The following is a 15,951-nucleotide window of genomic DNA, read 5'->3' on the forward strand; positions in this document are numbered from 1 at the left end:
CTTAATATCAATATAAATACATTTTGACAGACATTTGTTAGTGGGGTAAATGTTATGCATAATTTTATATTGAACTTCTTTAATTTTATTGGAGATAGCAAATTTGTGTGGAATGAGCCATGTTGCTTTCCAGTTAATGTCAGAAAAGGAGGAGGACCATACAAATTTTCCTCTAGGCGTAATTTTCCTTTTCCTGAAAAAGTGATTCCTTATATGTTTATTATTACAGTGGTGACTCATAATATTTATACCACTGACAAAGAGGGTAAAGTCAACTTTCTCTGTCACTTGCCTTTCAAAATGACCTTTTATTATTTGGAGAATTCCACTGGGAATAGCATTTATCACCATTAGATATTCTTTATATGTAACAGGGAAGATTTGGGATCTAAGAAAATCCACATAACTAAGAATTTCACCTTCATTATTTTGTAAATCCTTTAGGTAAATTATATCATGTTTCAAATATAGTGATTTGTTTTTCCTAGTTATTGACTCGTTGTTCCAGATAATAGTTTTATGCGGAGAGAAGTTGTGGACAAAACACAATTTTGCTGCTGAAAGGGCTTGTTGGTGAAATTTAGATAATTTTAGGTAACTTTGAAACATCATAATCACAATTTAGGAGAAAAGGTAACCCTCCAATTTTCCCAAAGATATTTTGTGGTATAAAGTACCAAAGAGATTCTGGCTCTTTCAAAAATTATTTTAACCATTTGGTCTTAAAGGTATAGTTCATGTCCATATAGTCTAACACCTCCATGCCGCCTTCACCCCTCGGGCCTGCTAAGATCTCTTTTTTTAAATGATGGCACCTGTTTTTCCAGACAAAACTAATTATGGTGTTATTTCTTTGCATAGAGACTGTTAAACAAAAAGGGAGAGAGTAGGATATACAAATCTAAAGATACCATCTGCTTTACTCAGAAGAACTCTTCCTAATAGAGACAAATCTCTTTGAAGCCACATATTGAATATACTTTTAGTTTTTTGTATTTTGGGTTTAAAGTTTTTTGTTTGACGTTCTGAGATTTTTAGAAATATGAATTCCGAGACACTTAACACTTTCTTTAACTGGTACATATAAGTATTTCATTTGTGTCATAGAGACATAATATTTCACATTTTGTCAAATTAAGTTTTAGGCCTGACACAATAGAAAAGGTGTCTATTATTCTAAGTGCTGTCTCTATTTGATGTTTATTTTCCAAAAATAAGACTGTATCATCTGCTAATTGAGTTATCCTAATCTCGCTCTCTCAAATATCTTTCAACCTCGAAAGGTATTGCTCTGTCTAATCTGTATTGAAAGTAATTCAACAGTTATAAGGAAGAGAAATGTAGAGCAGGGACAGCCTTGACGGACCGACCTACAAACTGAAAATCTTTTGGTAGTATTGGGGAATAGCATGACACAACTACTGATATCTTTGTAGAGCAGTTTGATATAGGATATGAACCTTTCACCAAAACCAAAGGTTTGAAGAGAGTTGAATAAAAATTGATGCTCTATGCTGTCGAATGCCTTATAGAAGTCCAAGGATAAAATTAAAGCGTCTGAATCAACATATTCAGAGTAATCTATTAAATCGAGGATGAACCTAATGTTGCAGCTTATGTGACAATTATTCAGAAAACCAGTTTGAGTTTCATTTATGATTTCGCCTAAACCATTCTTTAAATGCCTGGCGAAAATGAATGAGAGTATTTTATAGTCAACATTGAGCAATGTTATTGGTCTCCAGTTATCCAATAGAAGGTGGTCTTTGTCTGGCTTGGGAAGCAATGTTATTATACCTTGTTTCATGGTTGTGGCCATTTCTTCATTATTAGAACAGTCTTTCGAGCGCTCTGCTATCTATTTGTCGTCCTACGTCGCTGTGACGTTTTTCTTCGGCAAAATCGCGCGGCGCGTGTTAAGTAGTCCTGCCAGACTAATGTGGCTCCCCAGAAATTTGTCTCGGATACAAATAAGGAAGGAATAAACCAAAACAACACAAATCGTCTGGACAAGCAAGGGCTTCTGTGCTTCAAAAATGGGTGACGACGCAGACACCCCTCTTGAGAGGGAAATGAAGGTAGGCTGTTATCCTCAAGTTGTGTTGACAGGTTAGCAGCAGGAAGCTAATGTTTGCTAACACTCAATTCACTTTCAGTGGTTCTGGCTAGGTTAGCTGGCTGGCTAGCCTCTTTGGGTTAGGTTTTATGTTTAGTTTACTGTAACCCAAAAGCATTTACAAAGCCACGTTGATAACGTGGGCACAAATACCCGTAAAGACGTTGGCAACGTTTTAAAATATGGCAAGAAAAAGCCCTTACAGCAACTTTTAACTGCTTCGTTTGTAGCCGGCTGTTTATGTTAGCATGCTAACTATTAGCACATCAACTTACTTGCATCATATAACGTTTTTACTAATTGAGAGTTGAACGTTAACTTGGAGTTAGGTAAATTATCAACGCCCTTTGTGTGGAAAAAAGTTATTAAATATGTTCAATATATTTTGTTGTAACCTTAGCTACGCAGCTTAGCACATTAGCTAACGTGACGTGACTGCACAGTTGTCAACCAAGATCTTTACTTTCGTTTTACTTGTGTTGCCAACAAACTAGTGAAGTTTATAATAGCCAGATACTTTTTTAAAACGCAAGAATACCGCTTCATCTTTTAGACTATAATGTTGGCGTACACGCCATGTTGGCAACCATGTTTACAGTATACATATTTATCAGGGATGCACGATATTGGATTTTTTTTGCCGATATCCGATATTCCGATTTTTTACAACTGATTTATCCGATTACCGATTATCAATATTTTTTCCCACACAACTAATACCTACAATCAGGGCAAATTTGGCCAATTTCCCAGTTGACATAATAAGTAAACATAACCTGTGTTCACTGGGAACATGTGAAAAGTGCAACTGTACAGCAATTAAACCCAAATTGAATAAAACTACTTGTACCTTACAGACTCCTGCTTAAATTCAAATTTAACTTAAAACATTAGCCCAATATGTGACGACTCAATCTGCACTGTGCAAACAAAATCACAAAAAGTACAAAAAATATAAGCAGCTTCAGTCCCTCATCAGAACTTAAATAAATAGGTGGGCTCAGACTACACTGCACAACTCTATGAGCTACAAACAAGGTGCAACAGAGAGGTGATGTGCACCCCATTATTTAATCAGTTTATTATATTGTCGGATATTGGCGTGTTGGCCGATGTCCGATAGTTAATTTTCAAGCCAATATCAGCCGATACCGATAATGTGCCGATAATATCGTGCATCCCTAATATTTATCATAGTTATTTTTTGGAGGAGTTGCGGTTTGGTTGAATTTATTGCACTTGAACCACATCTGTTTACAACCCTATACTGCTTAACTTGAACACACTACTTGTTTTTCTTTTTCAGGATTTTCAGTTTCGTCAGATGAAGAAAGCGAGGGTCTTTGACCCTGCTGAAGATCTGCCAAAAGAAAGAAGTAGTCTGCTTACCATCTCAAACAAATTTGGTTTAACCTTTGTCGGGCTCGACAGAACATTCAAAGTTTACCTAACTAAAGACATTCTGGCTGCTGATAGATTTGACGGCAATGCCAATGAAATAGGTATGACTATGATTGAATATAATGTGGATTTGAATATCAGTTATGAAATGCATTGTCATGTCATTTGCCATTAAGAAAAGATCTTTATCTTAATTATAATTCCTGTCTCTTGCTCAAAGTTCACGCCAATTTTCTTCTTTGTTCTAGTTGACGGTATAGCAGCATTGGCAGAGGTGAATGTGGAACCGGCCTTGCACCACTTGGCTCTCAGTTGTGATGAGCTTACTTTGTCAGTATGTGGCATGTCTGAGGAGGGGCGTTTGTCCCTCACATTTTATGATGTCCGCACCTTCATGAATCAGGTGACTACTTTAGTCAGTGTATTTAATGTGAACATGTATTATAAATACAGCATGCTAATTTCAGGTTTTGCCAGGGTTTGTATAATTATGTGTGATTGAAGATTTGCTAGTGCTGTACTGTGTGTAAAGGTGTTAATGCAGACCTCAAGATCACCACAATCCTCCAGCATATAATTGTACAATGCAGATTAATTATTGAAATGAGCAACGTCTGCAGGGAAATAACTGATCTTTTCTTATAAGAAATGTTGTGCACATTTTAAGATGACATTGTCATTAAGCCACAGCAGCAGCAGACTATTTTTAATTATATAATATAAGTAATTATATTATATATATATATATATATATATATTATATTATATTATATTATATTATATTATATTTTGACCATCATAAATACAGTTTGTGAAACTCTACAACAGTGGGCATAGTCTGTACATCATTAAATAACTTCATGGAAATTAGATCAGTTTCCACATTGACAAATTTCAGTTAAGACATTATTACTTCTCTTCTCTGGTTATTCACCTGTTGAAAATGTATTTCCGTTTCCAGGCAAGACCACAGAAGCTGCCTTTTGCCTCGCTACTGCCGGCAGTACCACCTGGCACTTTAGTGCAAGACCTTAAGTGGAATCCTGTGCAGGCATCCATGCTGGCCGCCTGTCTGTCTGACGGCAGCATGATGATTTTGGATGTTACAGACAGTGTCAAAGTGCAGACTACGCTACCAGATTCAAGTGGTATCACATGCCGTAAGTGACACTGGCTTTTTTTTTTTAAAAAAAGTTTACTTAAAACTCAATTTTAATTAACATACTTTGTTTCTCACAGTTTGCTGGAGTCCAAAAGGAAAACAAGTTGCTGCAGGGAAAATGAATTCCACAGTCTGTCAGTATACACCAGTGAGTGAACCTCTCAGTACTTGAAAATAAAAAACGTATTGCTCCCTCAGAGCTACAGCATCCAATGGCTGGATACACGAATAACTGATTTTCTTCTTTGATGAACAGGCACTAGAAGAGAAAAAAGTTATCCCATGTCCAAATTTCTACACCTCTGATGAACCTGTCAAAGGTAAGATGAACCCAGAAATCTGTGTTGTACTTTCATATTCTGAGCTCGATTATATATGGCATATATGACAGATTTTTTTCTTTTTAATTCAGTTTTACTTGAATTGCTGTTTCAATCACATCTGCAGCTAACACCTTTTTCCATTCCCGTTGTCTCTCACAGTTCTGGATGTGCAGTGGCTGAGAACTTTTGTGTTTGCAGTGGTTTATGCTGCGGCAGATGGGTCCCTTGAGACCCCTCCTGAGCTAGTGTTGATCTCCCTTCCTGTGAGTATACCCTACATTTGAAGTCCACTGAATTCACATAATCATATTTGGATTATTGTCAGGTTACATCCCTCCAGTCTTCAATGATGTCTTACCCATTGATGGAATTCTTGTTAATGCACCTTTAGCAAATGGGTTAAAGTGGGGTTTTTTCTTCTGTTGTTTTTTTGTAGAAGAAGGATGAGAGAATAGAGACAAAGTATTTGAACTTTAGTGACACGGTGTACGGCAGCTGCACTGAGAGACAACATCACTACTTTCTCAGCCATGTGGAGGACTGGTAAGGATTATCACAATTTACTGTTATGGACAGTGAAACAGACGCCCAACAGCATGTGAACTGTTACTTTTTCTTTCAAACTATTAAAAGTTTGTTTTTTTCAATGTCATGTTAAATTGGTGTATTGTTTATTTTATCTAGGGACCTTGTGTTCGCGGCATCAGCAGCTTCCATTGAAGTCAGCGTCATAGCTGCCAGACCAGAGGACAAGGTAAAGATCACAAGTTTAAATGACGCGCTGTTTTGAATATAGATAGAAATGAAATGTTTCTCTCATTGTGATGGGTTTCAATTAAAATTTCAGGAGAAAAGTAAACTGTGAGATCAGTATAGGTTTGAAAGGAAAAAAATCACTATGACACTATGAGATTCTCCAAAGTATTTAGGCGAGGTACTGTTCTGCAAAGTTCTTCTCACTGAAACCATTTTTCTTTTAAATAATTTATACTCGCAGAGCTTCCCTCATCTACAGTCAACAGAGTTAATGCCAAATACTTATCTTTCCCCCTTGAGGCACTTGGGTCAGCTTATGGAAGTGGTGAAGTTTTCGATTACTGCAAAACAAATAATGTTATCTGCATCTTTAGTATTGAATTAGACTTGAATTGATCAAAGCAAAATTGATTACATGAAGTCTCAGTCGTGTGTTACATAAAAAATGATTTTATTCTGATCTTTTTATTGAGCTTCAATAAACGGTTGAAATGCTTACTTTATAGTGTGAGGAAAATGCACCAAATGTCAGTAGACTGTGTTGACCATGATTGAATGTTGTCCTTTCAGAGCTGGGAGCTTTGGATCCTGGAAGATGCGAGTCGAGCTGAGCTTCCAGTGACTGAGACGAATGAAGACACTCTGCCCCTTGGCTTAGCCATAGACTACACCAGCCAGCAGGAGATCCACATCAGTAAGTAAATTTGGCTCGCTGTGTACTTCCTCTCCTCACCTGTCTGACCAGATTTGCACATCCACACAGGATGTCTAAACTTATTCCAGTGTTTGTTGTTAATTTCTCCTCAGCAAAGCTGGCATTCAGAAATGGCTGTCAGTTGGCCAATAAACACACATTTTGGAGCGTTTTTTGGAGACTTAAAAACAGTTCGAATATACTTTCTTATTAAAATATTATTTTATTAAAGGTCAGATGCTGACTGCTAATTATGTTGTTTTAATTAATGTTGTAGAATAATTCTTATTGTGATATATGTTCGACCAGAACACCAGTTTAGAGAAGTTGGCTAAATGTCGAACTCTTTGGTGCATGTGAATGTATTTTAAATTAATTCTTTTTCTAGACTATTTCTACTCAGCTAGAACATTGTTTCATATAGTTGCTAAGGATTCCCTTAGTTTATGACTGTTAAATTTACACGATTTATGCATCAGTGAAGTTAACTTTGTTCGGCACTATTTTTTTTACATTTAATCTGCAGAAAACGTACTATGCCCTAGTATTTTTATGATCGCTTCACAATATAATATCACATATACGATGATCGAGCATGTTTTTTAAGCCTGTTCTCTGTCATAATTGATCTGAAATCAGGTCTCCCACTTCTCCTAAATGTTAAATTTAATCCATCCCACCTGCAACTACCATTTATATTTTTTGTATATCACTTTTATTCATTTTAAATGCTATTGTACATCTGCAGTGAAGTTCACGGAAGGCATTGGGTGTTTTTCAGAAAATAGTTAAATGACAGTATGGATGGTGTGGAGAGATTCAAACCAGTTTAGACAGGTTTGTACACCATCTGCCGCCAGCAATACCGCCCACCCCGATAAGCCTATTTTAATGAACATGCATGCTTGGAGTATTTCATATTGTAGTGGGTAGGATATATGTTTTTTGTTTTTAAAACCTCATAGTATTGCGGCTTTCTCCATTTGTCTTCTCAGATTCCTACAAACCAACGATTATTGTAATATAAGTTGTTGTGGGCATGTTTCAGAATTGGGGGGATCTCTTTCACATTAACTATAATTTCATAATAGTTTGTGTTCTCTCTTAAACTCCATTCTTGGTTTACGCTCAAAAATATTTTATGTTCAACACTCCCTTAATGATCTGATGAAGCTGGAAAGCTGAAATTTCTTTGTGCATACAGCATCCACTGCAGTGCTCTATTGCAGCATGTGTAAAGAATAGTGATAAGCTACCGTCTCGGTACACTGTTTTATCTTAAATGGCCTAGTCTGCCAGACATTCACGTAGAGCTGCTGTTGCTGTCTAGTCACATCTCTCCCCGCTCACTCCAAGAACTCCCTCCCCAGCAAAGAAAAAAAACCTGCAATTTGAGCAACATTTTGACATGATTGTTGTCTGATCAAAACCTTTATCTGAAGTGAGACATAAGATAGGGAAAGCAAAGGGAGAGTAACCAGAGTTATCTGTGGAGAAAAAAATGCACTCATTAAAATGGCTCAGACAAGCTAGAGGACCACAACAAACAACAAAGCCCAGACAATCCTGTTGCAGAATGCTGATGAGGTTTACCGTGTGCCTCTCTCTTCTGTTCACTCTCTTTCACTCGTTTTGCTTCTCTTTCTTTCAACTAAAGTTTCATAACATAAATTTAACTAAACATTAGATGCTATAGTTTTGTTTTTTGTGGAGAACTTAGGATCACTTCATTTCCTGCAACAGGATAATTGCCATTTTCTGTTTGCTTTAATATGTACATTCATTATATAAATGTATTTTTGTGTGTACTAGATATAGCTTTGTATTTACGCACATGATAAAACACAAATATACTTTCATAATGTCAAAAGCATACATGCAGTGAGTGGAATGAATATACAGTGGATGTAAAATATACTATGACAGTCAGAGAGGTGAGTCAGCAGTAATTAATCAAACACTGAAATGTACTTAGAAAGAGCACCAGCTGCTGTCATCCGCTGATGACAGTGAGAGTTATACTTGAGGAATAGTTTAAGATATGAGACAGCTGTAGAGAGAACAAAGAGGACAAAGTGTTCAGTGCACTTTTTTTGACATATCTGAAATGACTAGTATCAGCTCTGACTAATGCATCTTTAATTTGGGGTGTGAATACTCAGTTTCATCATTTAAACGTTGGTTTAGACTGGTTTTGCCATTTTTGTCTGCAGCCCACAGCGCACTGCATGATTTTGGAGAGTGCAGGAAAGTGGGTGTGAAGAGCAGAAAGAGTTTGGGGGTTTGGCAAGAAGAGGAATGCAGTGAGTGTACTGTGTTTTAACCAAATGAGGCATCTTAGGACAGTTGTCTCTGTGCATGACTACGATGTGCCTTTTTTTAACTGAACACTGGCTACTTATTTTAGCCACTGGGGGGCAGAATGATCCAAGGTCAAAGAGATAAGTACAACACTAACATATAGTCTCTGTGCTCAAATGCTGTCGTCACTTTCACTGTATAAATGGCGGAGAAAAAAAGCATTTTGCCATCATGAACACAGTGAGAATAGTGCGCATATAACACTTGCTGTTAATTATTTCCCTCATGCAGTGGTGTGAGTTGGAAGCTCAAAGCTGTGAGGAACACTACATTTTTTTTTTCAAAAGTCTGTTCCTGCGCAATGTAGATCACACATGCATGTGGCTCTCGATTAAGAGACTCGAAACAAAACTCCAAGAGAACTGCAGATTCTTCTTGGCTCTCCGATCTGTGGAAGGTTACAAAAAAGATCTATGTGTTTCGTATGTTTTGTGAATTATAGTAAGGCTTTGCTGATTACCATATTTTTTACATTCTAATCTTTTTCATTTTGGAATCAAGCTTCAAATGTCTGTCATCGTATTTTTTATTATGTCATCAATTTAAAGAAAAAATCAAGAATATTCTCAAACAAAATCCTCAATTTGAATAAAGTGATACATTGGATTAAATGAGTTAGTCTTTTTAAATCAGTTTTCTTTCATGAATGTAATTTGCTGCTATAAGATTGCTTTGTTTTTGAAAAGCCCGACTGATAAAAAAAATTGGATTGAAGCTGAATATTGTCTTAGATAATAACATGTAAATTCTGGAAATTACATATGCATTTATCTCTTAACAACATTCTGGATTTAATGGAAATGTTTGGACCATGAGTCAGAAAAAGGATTTTCTTAGCCAGCCTACAGTGAAATCTAATTCTACAAATAGTTTAATTCTAATAATTTGAGTGTAGACTAATCTGTATCTGTTAGTGTGCAGTAAAAACCGGGTTTAAACAGAATAAGTAAATGTGCAAAAGCAAGCCTCGAAACATTTGAATGTTGATTTTGAATTCCAATGTCTCAATAAATGAAGCTTTGATGCTTCAAACTATTTGCTAAAGCCCTGAAAACATAAATGAGTCTTGTCTGCACATCATGAAGACTAAAGAACATCTATCTGAATAACTATGTCCCCTCTTTCCCCTCTCTCAAAGCTGATGAGAAGACCTTGCCCCCACAACCCACTATGCTGATGCTATCCACGGAGGGATTACTCTGCCCATTTGCTCTGCTCAACCTCAATGAAGGAGTTAAGCAACTGATTTCAGCCCCCGCTGTCCTCGCCTTGGAAGGGGAGAGGCTGCCAAAGCCAGGTAGGAGAGCCAGTGAACTCGGCAGATGTTTTAGTACAAAGTGTATGTGAGAGGACTGCATAATTATTCCTAATCACACATTACAATGATACATTTCCTCATGTGATGATCACCTAATGCAGTGATGTGAAAGTGTCTGCAAGATTTCCAATCCCCTGTGTTTTGTGGGTTTGCATCACAGCTTACTTTAACAGCCTGAGAGAGAGCTGTGAATAAAGCAAACACATCCAAACACATCCCTCATTAAGCTTATTTTTATGTCTTACAGGACTTTTATGATACATAACATTTTAGTTTTTTTACCTAATTGCTCAAACAACAATTAAGTTTGGAGGTTTTATCGTACTTATGAAAAAGGACCTGCAGAGTTATGTAAAGTTTTGTTAGACTGTAGAGGTGATGAGAGCAGAGAGAACTGCAGTATCGTCACTTATCACACATTTTTCTAAAAGAAAATTATATTTGCAAATTAGACAATCATTGTATGTTGCTTTTTCTGTTGTATGAATGTTTTTTTCTTTTCACTTTTATTAAATGAGACCATTGGTTTTGGTCGTGTGGGGATGTTTGACTAGTAAAGCTAGAAAACAGGCAGTTTTACACAGCCAAACTCCTTGGTGCTTAACAACTTTTATATAAACTCCTTCGGCTGGGAGCATCTAACCATGACAAATGTGGATTTGTTCTTTTCTTTAAGGCTTATCCAGTTAATTCTAAAATCAGGAACCATTGCTTGTGGACACAACATTCTGAGTTATGAGATCAAATGATAGCAAATTTCCTCTCTGTTCACAGGTTCTTTGGCAGCCCAACCACCCAAAATCGCTGCCTCCATCCCATCTGCCCCAGCAACATTCCCAAACCTTGGTCTTACTTCAGCAGCTGCTTCCACTCCTCCAGCCCCGGCTGCATCTTCTTCCGCTGCCCTATTCAGCATTGTTCCCACAGCTCCTGTGCCGACATCATCATCAGGCTTCATGTTCTCGGTCCCGACTACATGCTCAACAGCCTCCTCAAGCTTCTCCTTTGCCTCAAAACCTCCCTCTGAAACCCCCTCAGCGCCCTCTGCGTTTTCTTTCACCCCTTCTATCAAACCAACAATGGCACCTCCAGTTCCAGCGCCAACACCCCAGAGCATTGCAGCTGCCTCCCCACCGACAGTGAAACTTAATCTAAATGAGAGGTAACTCATTATTGTTCACCTTTTTGACCTTCATTTATTAGGGAAGTCCGACTGACACATTAAGGTTTGTCTGTTTGCTCTTTCAAAAGGTTTTCAGCACTGGAGACCCCAGCACCATCCCCACATTCCTTCACCTTCAATTCCTCACTGCCCAAAACAGTTGCCCCCATATCGAGCAGTTTGACCGCCCCTTCACTCGCAGCCACTAAGCCACCAGCTGTATTAAGTAAGCCTGCCTCAGTTTCTTCACTTTTGTGTGCCATTATTGTAAGATTTAATTCTTATATCTTAAATGTTTGGGTTGTGATTCTAATTTTGTTGCTTGTGTCTCAGCCCCAGTGCGTCCGGTTCAAACCAGCACACCAGCCACAGTCGTCCAGAAACCTGCTCCAGCTGCACAGGGCCGTGTCCAAACTCCGCAGGTCCTGTCTGTTTATATGAAGAAATGTTTCTTTTTATATATATTAACTCAGTGTCTTTTATTAGTTGTTGAAATATTTTTGTCAGATAGTATTGGTATTATACCATTTTTAGTTAACGACTTTCAAGAGATAACTATAATTTTCATGCCCTCATTAAGTGTGTAGGTGCACACATGCAGTGAGCTTAACAAACTTCCAACAAAGATTGAAGACGGCGCTAATCCTTTAAAAATTTTATAGGAGAATTGTTTAAGTAGCAATTCTTAAGAGTTCAGTCCCTGTTAAGCTGGCGACACCATTTTTACCCCTAGTAACAGAAAATGCAATTATATACAACAGGTCTCACAATACTGGTGCAGCAAATTAGTATAATAAAGACGTCAGCTAATAATTGGCCTTTTTCCATCATTCTGTGAGCAACCATGATCTGATTTTATGCTCCAGACGGAGTCTTCAAACAGAAAGTAGTTGGGAACCTCACTGAGAAGTTAGAGGTGTGCGGCCTGACGCTTGATCTAACGGCTACTGTGGCTGCTGCTTCTTGTTCCATTATTTACAGAAATATTTCGTCCTTCGAAAAAATGCAGGAAAAATGACCATTATCTTGCCTATTGATCAATACCAGTATGTGTCAAACTAGTCTGCCTCACAGGATGTCAGCTTCAGCTATCTCTGCTCTATTTTGGTGGGGCATTACTGCTGCGTCCTGGGCTTAGCACTACCAAAAATATTTTGGATTGGTTTAAAGAAATACTAACAAGCCTGAGGGTTTTTTCCCATACCCAGAACTATAATCGGTGCAGCCTTCTTGAGCGCTTTGGAGGTCTGGCTATGTGAGACCAGTGTCAAGCTCACTGACAAACACGTGTCTTGCCTTTTTTTCAGCCAGTCATATGCTTTTAAAGCGAGGCTGCAGCAGTAGGAAATGTCTAGTTTTCATTTGCAGTAACTTACTAAGATGTTTTTTGTTTGTTTTTTTCATGAAATCACCTCCCAGTTTATAATACTGCAAATATATAGATATTGCAATAGTTTCAGACATGTATTTAAATGAAAATCTTTGAGATTGCCACTTTTAAACTGTAATTGAAATAGTTCGACCACAATTATTTTTAAAATGCTTCAGTACAGTAAGAAAAAAAAAGTCAAATTAGTGACATTGTATGTACCTTACTGCATTAACAGGCAATATTTCAAACCAGATAAAGAACATTAAGTCCAAAGAAATTAAACTGCAGTGATTTTATCAAGTAAAGTAAAAAGAGAGTAAAATACATAATAGTAACATTCAGCCCAACAGTAACTTAAAATCCTATAGTAGCAACACATTAGCTTCAAACTGCTGGTAGTGAACAGTGAACTGATCACACTGGTTAATTTAGAAATCAAATGCCAACAATCATGAAGCAGCTACGAAAAGAAGAGGTGTGCTGTGTGAGCAGTGCTCAACTGACACCAACTGTTACTAGCAGAAGAAAAGTATATTAGCTTATAGAAATCTTTTTTTTTTTTTTTTTTTTCTCAAACTTTTTTGGTTGTATTTGTTAGTGTGACTCCTACTGACTAAAGTGTTGGTTTTTGATGTACTTTATCACTTCTGAATGCAGGCAGCTGTTAGTGTGAAGGCCCTGGAGAAACAGCCACAGCAGAAGAAAGACTCTGATCCAATCATGGCTGGAATACAGGAGGAGGTGAGACATATCATCCAGCACACACTAGAGTAACATGTACCATTTTTTATTGGAGAACATCAAAAAAAAAACTTTCAAAAAGGGAGAACTTTGTGGTTCAAATAAAAAAATACTAACATAATGCTAGCTGACTTCAGGTAAGCTAACTGACAGAACTTAATGCTAGCTTGCTAGATTAATATATTACCCATTCCAATCCAAAAATACATCACCCAAAGATATGAATAGTGTTGTGATAACTTTAATTATCTTAATTCCTTAATAATCTTATTTCCAGAATGAATTATCTTAACTTAAGATTATCTTATAAGACTATATGTCAAGCTTGGGATTGTCAGTTAACCTGATACGGTTAAGTTGTTTTGGTGTAGTGAATGCTAGCATCACAGTTTGGATGTAACGATTTGTATTGACATTATTACTATAAAGTCTGACATTGGCTAGCTTACTTGTTATTCTAAATTCCACTTCTATAACATGACTGACATTAGGGCTCTCATAACATTAACATAACATTAGCCTCTGATGGTTCTATTTCCTTCATGCCAAGATGATATCATAACCACGGCATAATCAAACACTTGCTTATGGATTTATTTTTTTAATGTATGACTTAATTCATGACAAGATGGTGTAGACATTTACAGTAGTGTTCAAAATAATAGCAGTCCAATGTGACTAACCAGATAAATCCAGGTTTTTAGCATATTTTAATTGCTACATGGCAAACAAGGTACCAGTAGGTGCAGTAGATTCTCAGAAAACCAATAAGACCCAGCATTCGTGATATGCACGCTCTTAAGGCTGTGCAATTGGGCAATTAGTTGAAAGGGGTGTGTTAAAAAAAATAGCAGTGTGGCACTCAATCAGTGAGGTGATTTTTTGTGTGAAAAAAACAGGTGTGAATCAGGTGGCCTCTATTTAAGGATGAAGCCAGCACTTGTTGAACATGCATTTCTCTTTGAAAGCCTGAGAAAAATGGGTCGTTCAAGACATTGTTCAGAAGAACAGCGTACTTTGATTGAAAAAGTTGATTGGAGAGGGGAAAACTTATAAAGAGGTGCAAACAATTACAGGCTGTTCTGCTAAAATGATCTCCAATGCTTTAAAATGGAGAGCAAAACCAGAGACACGTGGCAGAAAACAGAAGACAACCATCAAAATGGATCAAAGAATAACCAGAATGGCAAAGGCTCAGCCAGTGATCAGCTCCAGGATGATCAAAGACAGTCTGGAGTTACCTGGAAGTGCTGTGACAGTTAGAAGACGTCTGTGTGAAGCTAATCTATTTACAAGAATCCCCCGCAAAGTCCCTCTGTTTTAAAAAAAAAAAAAAAAGGCATGTGCAGAAGAGGTTACAATTTGCCAAAGAACACATCAACTGACCTAAAGAGAAATGGAGGAACATTTTGTGGACTGATGAGAGTAAAATTGTTCTTTTTGGGTCCAAGGGCCGCAGACAGTTTGTGAGACGAGCCCCAAACTCTGAATTCCATCCACAGTATACAGTGAAGACAGTGAAGCATGGTGGTGCAGCATCATGATATGGGCATGTTTCTCCTACTATGGTGCTGGGCCTATTTATCACATACCAGGGATCATGGATCAGTTTGCATATGTCAAACTACTGGAAGAGGTCATGTTGCCTTATGCTGAAGAAGACATGTCCTTGAAATGGGTGTTTCAACAAGACAATGACCCCAAACACACTAGTAAACCAGCAAAATCTTGGTTCCAAACCAACAACATTGATGTTATGGAGTGGCCAGCCCAATCCCCGGACCTTAATCCAATTGAGAACTTGTGGGGCGACATAAAAATGCTGTTTCTGAAACAAAACCAAGAAATGTAAATTAATTGTGGAATGTTGTTAAAGAGTATTGGAGTGGAATAACAGCTGAAAGGTGCCACAAGTTGGTTGACTCCCTGCCACACAGATGTGAAGCAGTTATAAAAAACTGCGGTCATACAACTAAATATTAGTTTAGTGATTCACAGGATTGCTAAATCCTAGAAACAAAAGTTTCTACAAAATAGTTTTGAGTTTGTGAAGTCAATGGCAGACATTGCTATTTTTTTAACACACCCCTTTCAACTAATTGCCCAATTGCACAGCCTTAAGAGCATGCATATATTGAATGCTGGGTCTTGTTGGTTTTCTGAGAATCTACTGCACCTACTGGTACCTTGTTTGCCATGTAGCAATAAAAATTATACTAAAAACCTGGATTTCTCTGGTTAGTCCCATTGGACTGCTATTATTTTGAACACTACTGTAGTTATAATGGATCTACATTACTGATGATGTAGTTAAACTAACACTTATTTCAGTAACTCTATATTAACTATGTGGCTTGAGAATGGGGTAGATGCAGTACTAATTAAAAAAGGATAGAAAGCTGAACTGAAATATTTTTTTCTTTAAATTGAAGTGGTTATGAAATCTTTCTATAAACATCTTATCTTAGTGTAGCAGTTGCAGTCTGCCTTGTGTTAAATGACTGAAGACGATGGCAGTTGTCCAGTCCATCAATCAATCATTTAT

At 37.3% G+C, this 15,951-nt stretch overlaps 1 protein-coding gene across 3 annotated transcripts in view; it reads left to right on the forward strand.

Moving 5' to 3' along the window:
- The first annotated feature begins 1,828 nt into the window (after positions 1–1,828).
- The window catches only part of nup214 (nucleoporin 214), a 38,811-nt gene continuing 24,688 nt past the window's right edge, over positions 1,829–15,951 (forward strand). For all 3 annotated transcript variants that reach the window (XM_059357320.1, XM_059357318.1, XM_059357319.1), the window contains exons 1-15: positions 1,829–2,078; positions 3,423–3,618; positions 3,766–3,920; positions 4,479–4,677; positions 4,757–4,827; positions 4,936–4,999; positions 5,162–5,265; positions 5,439–5,545; positions 5,687–5,756; positions 6,329–6,452; positions 9,952–10,110; positions 10,906–11,293; positions 11,383–11,519; positions 11,627–11,715; positions 13,323–13,406. In XM_059357320.1, the coding sequence (XP_059213303.1) occupies positions 2,037–2,078; positions 3,423–3,618; positions 3,766–3,920; positions 4,479–4,677; positions 4,757–4,827; positions 4,936–4,999; positions 5,162–5,265; positions 5,439–5,545; positions 5,687–5,756; positions 6,329–6,452; positions 9,952–10,110; positions 10,906–11,293; positions 11,383–11,519; positions 11,627–11,715; positions 13,323–13,406 (1,989 nt within the window). In that variant the 5' untranslated portion in view covers positions 1,829–2,036. The remainder of the gene's footprint in view (positions 2,079–3,422; positions 3,619–3,765; positions 3,921–4,478; positions 4,678–4,756; positions 4,828–4,935; positions 5,000–5,161; positions 5,266–5,438; positions 5,546–5,686; positions 5,757–6,328; positions 6,453–9,951; positions 10,111–10,905; positions 11,294–11,382; positions 11,520–11,626; positions 11,716–13,322; positions 13,407–15,951) is intronic.

Source organism: Centropristis striata, chromosome 19, assembly GCF_030273125.1.
Source record: "Centropristis striata isolate RG_2023a ecotype Rhode Island chromosome 19, C.striata_1.0, whole genome shotgun sequence".
Classification (NCBI taxonomy): Eukaryota; Metazoa; Chordata; class Actinopteri; order Perciformes; family Serranidae; genus Centropristis; species Centropristis striata.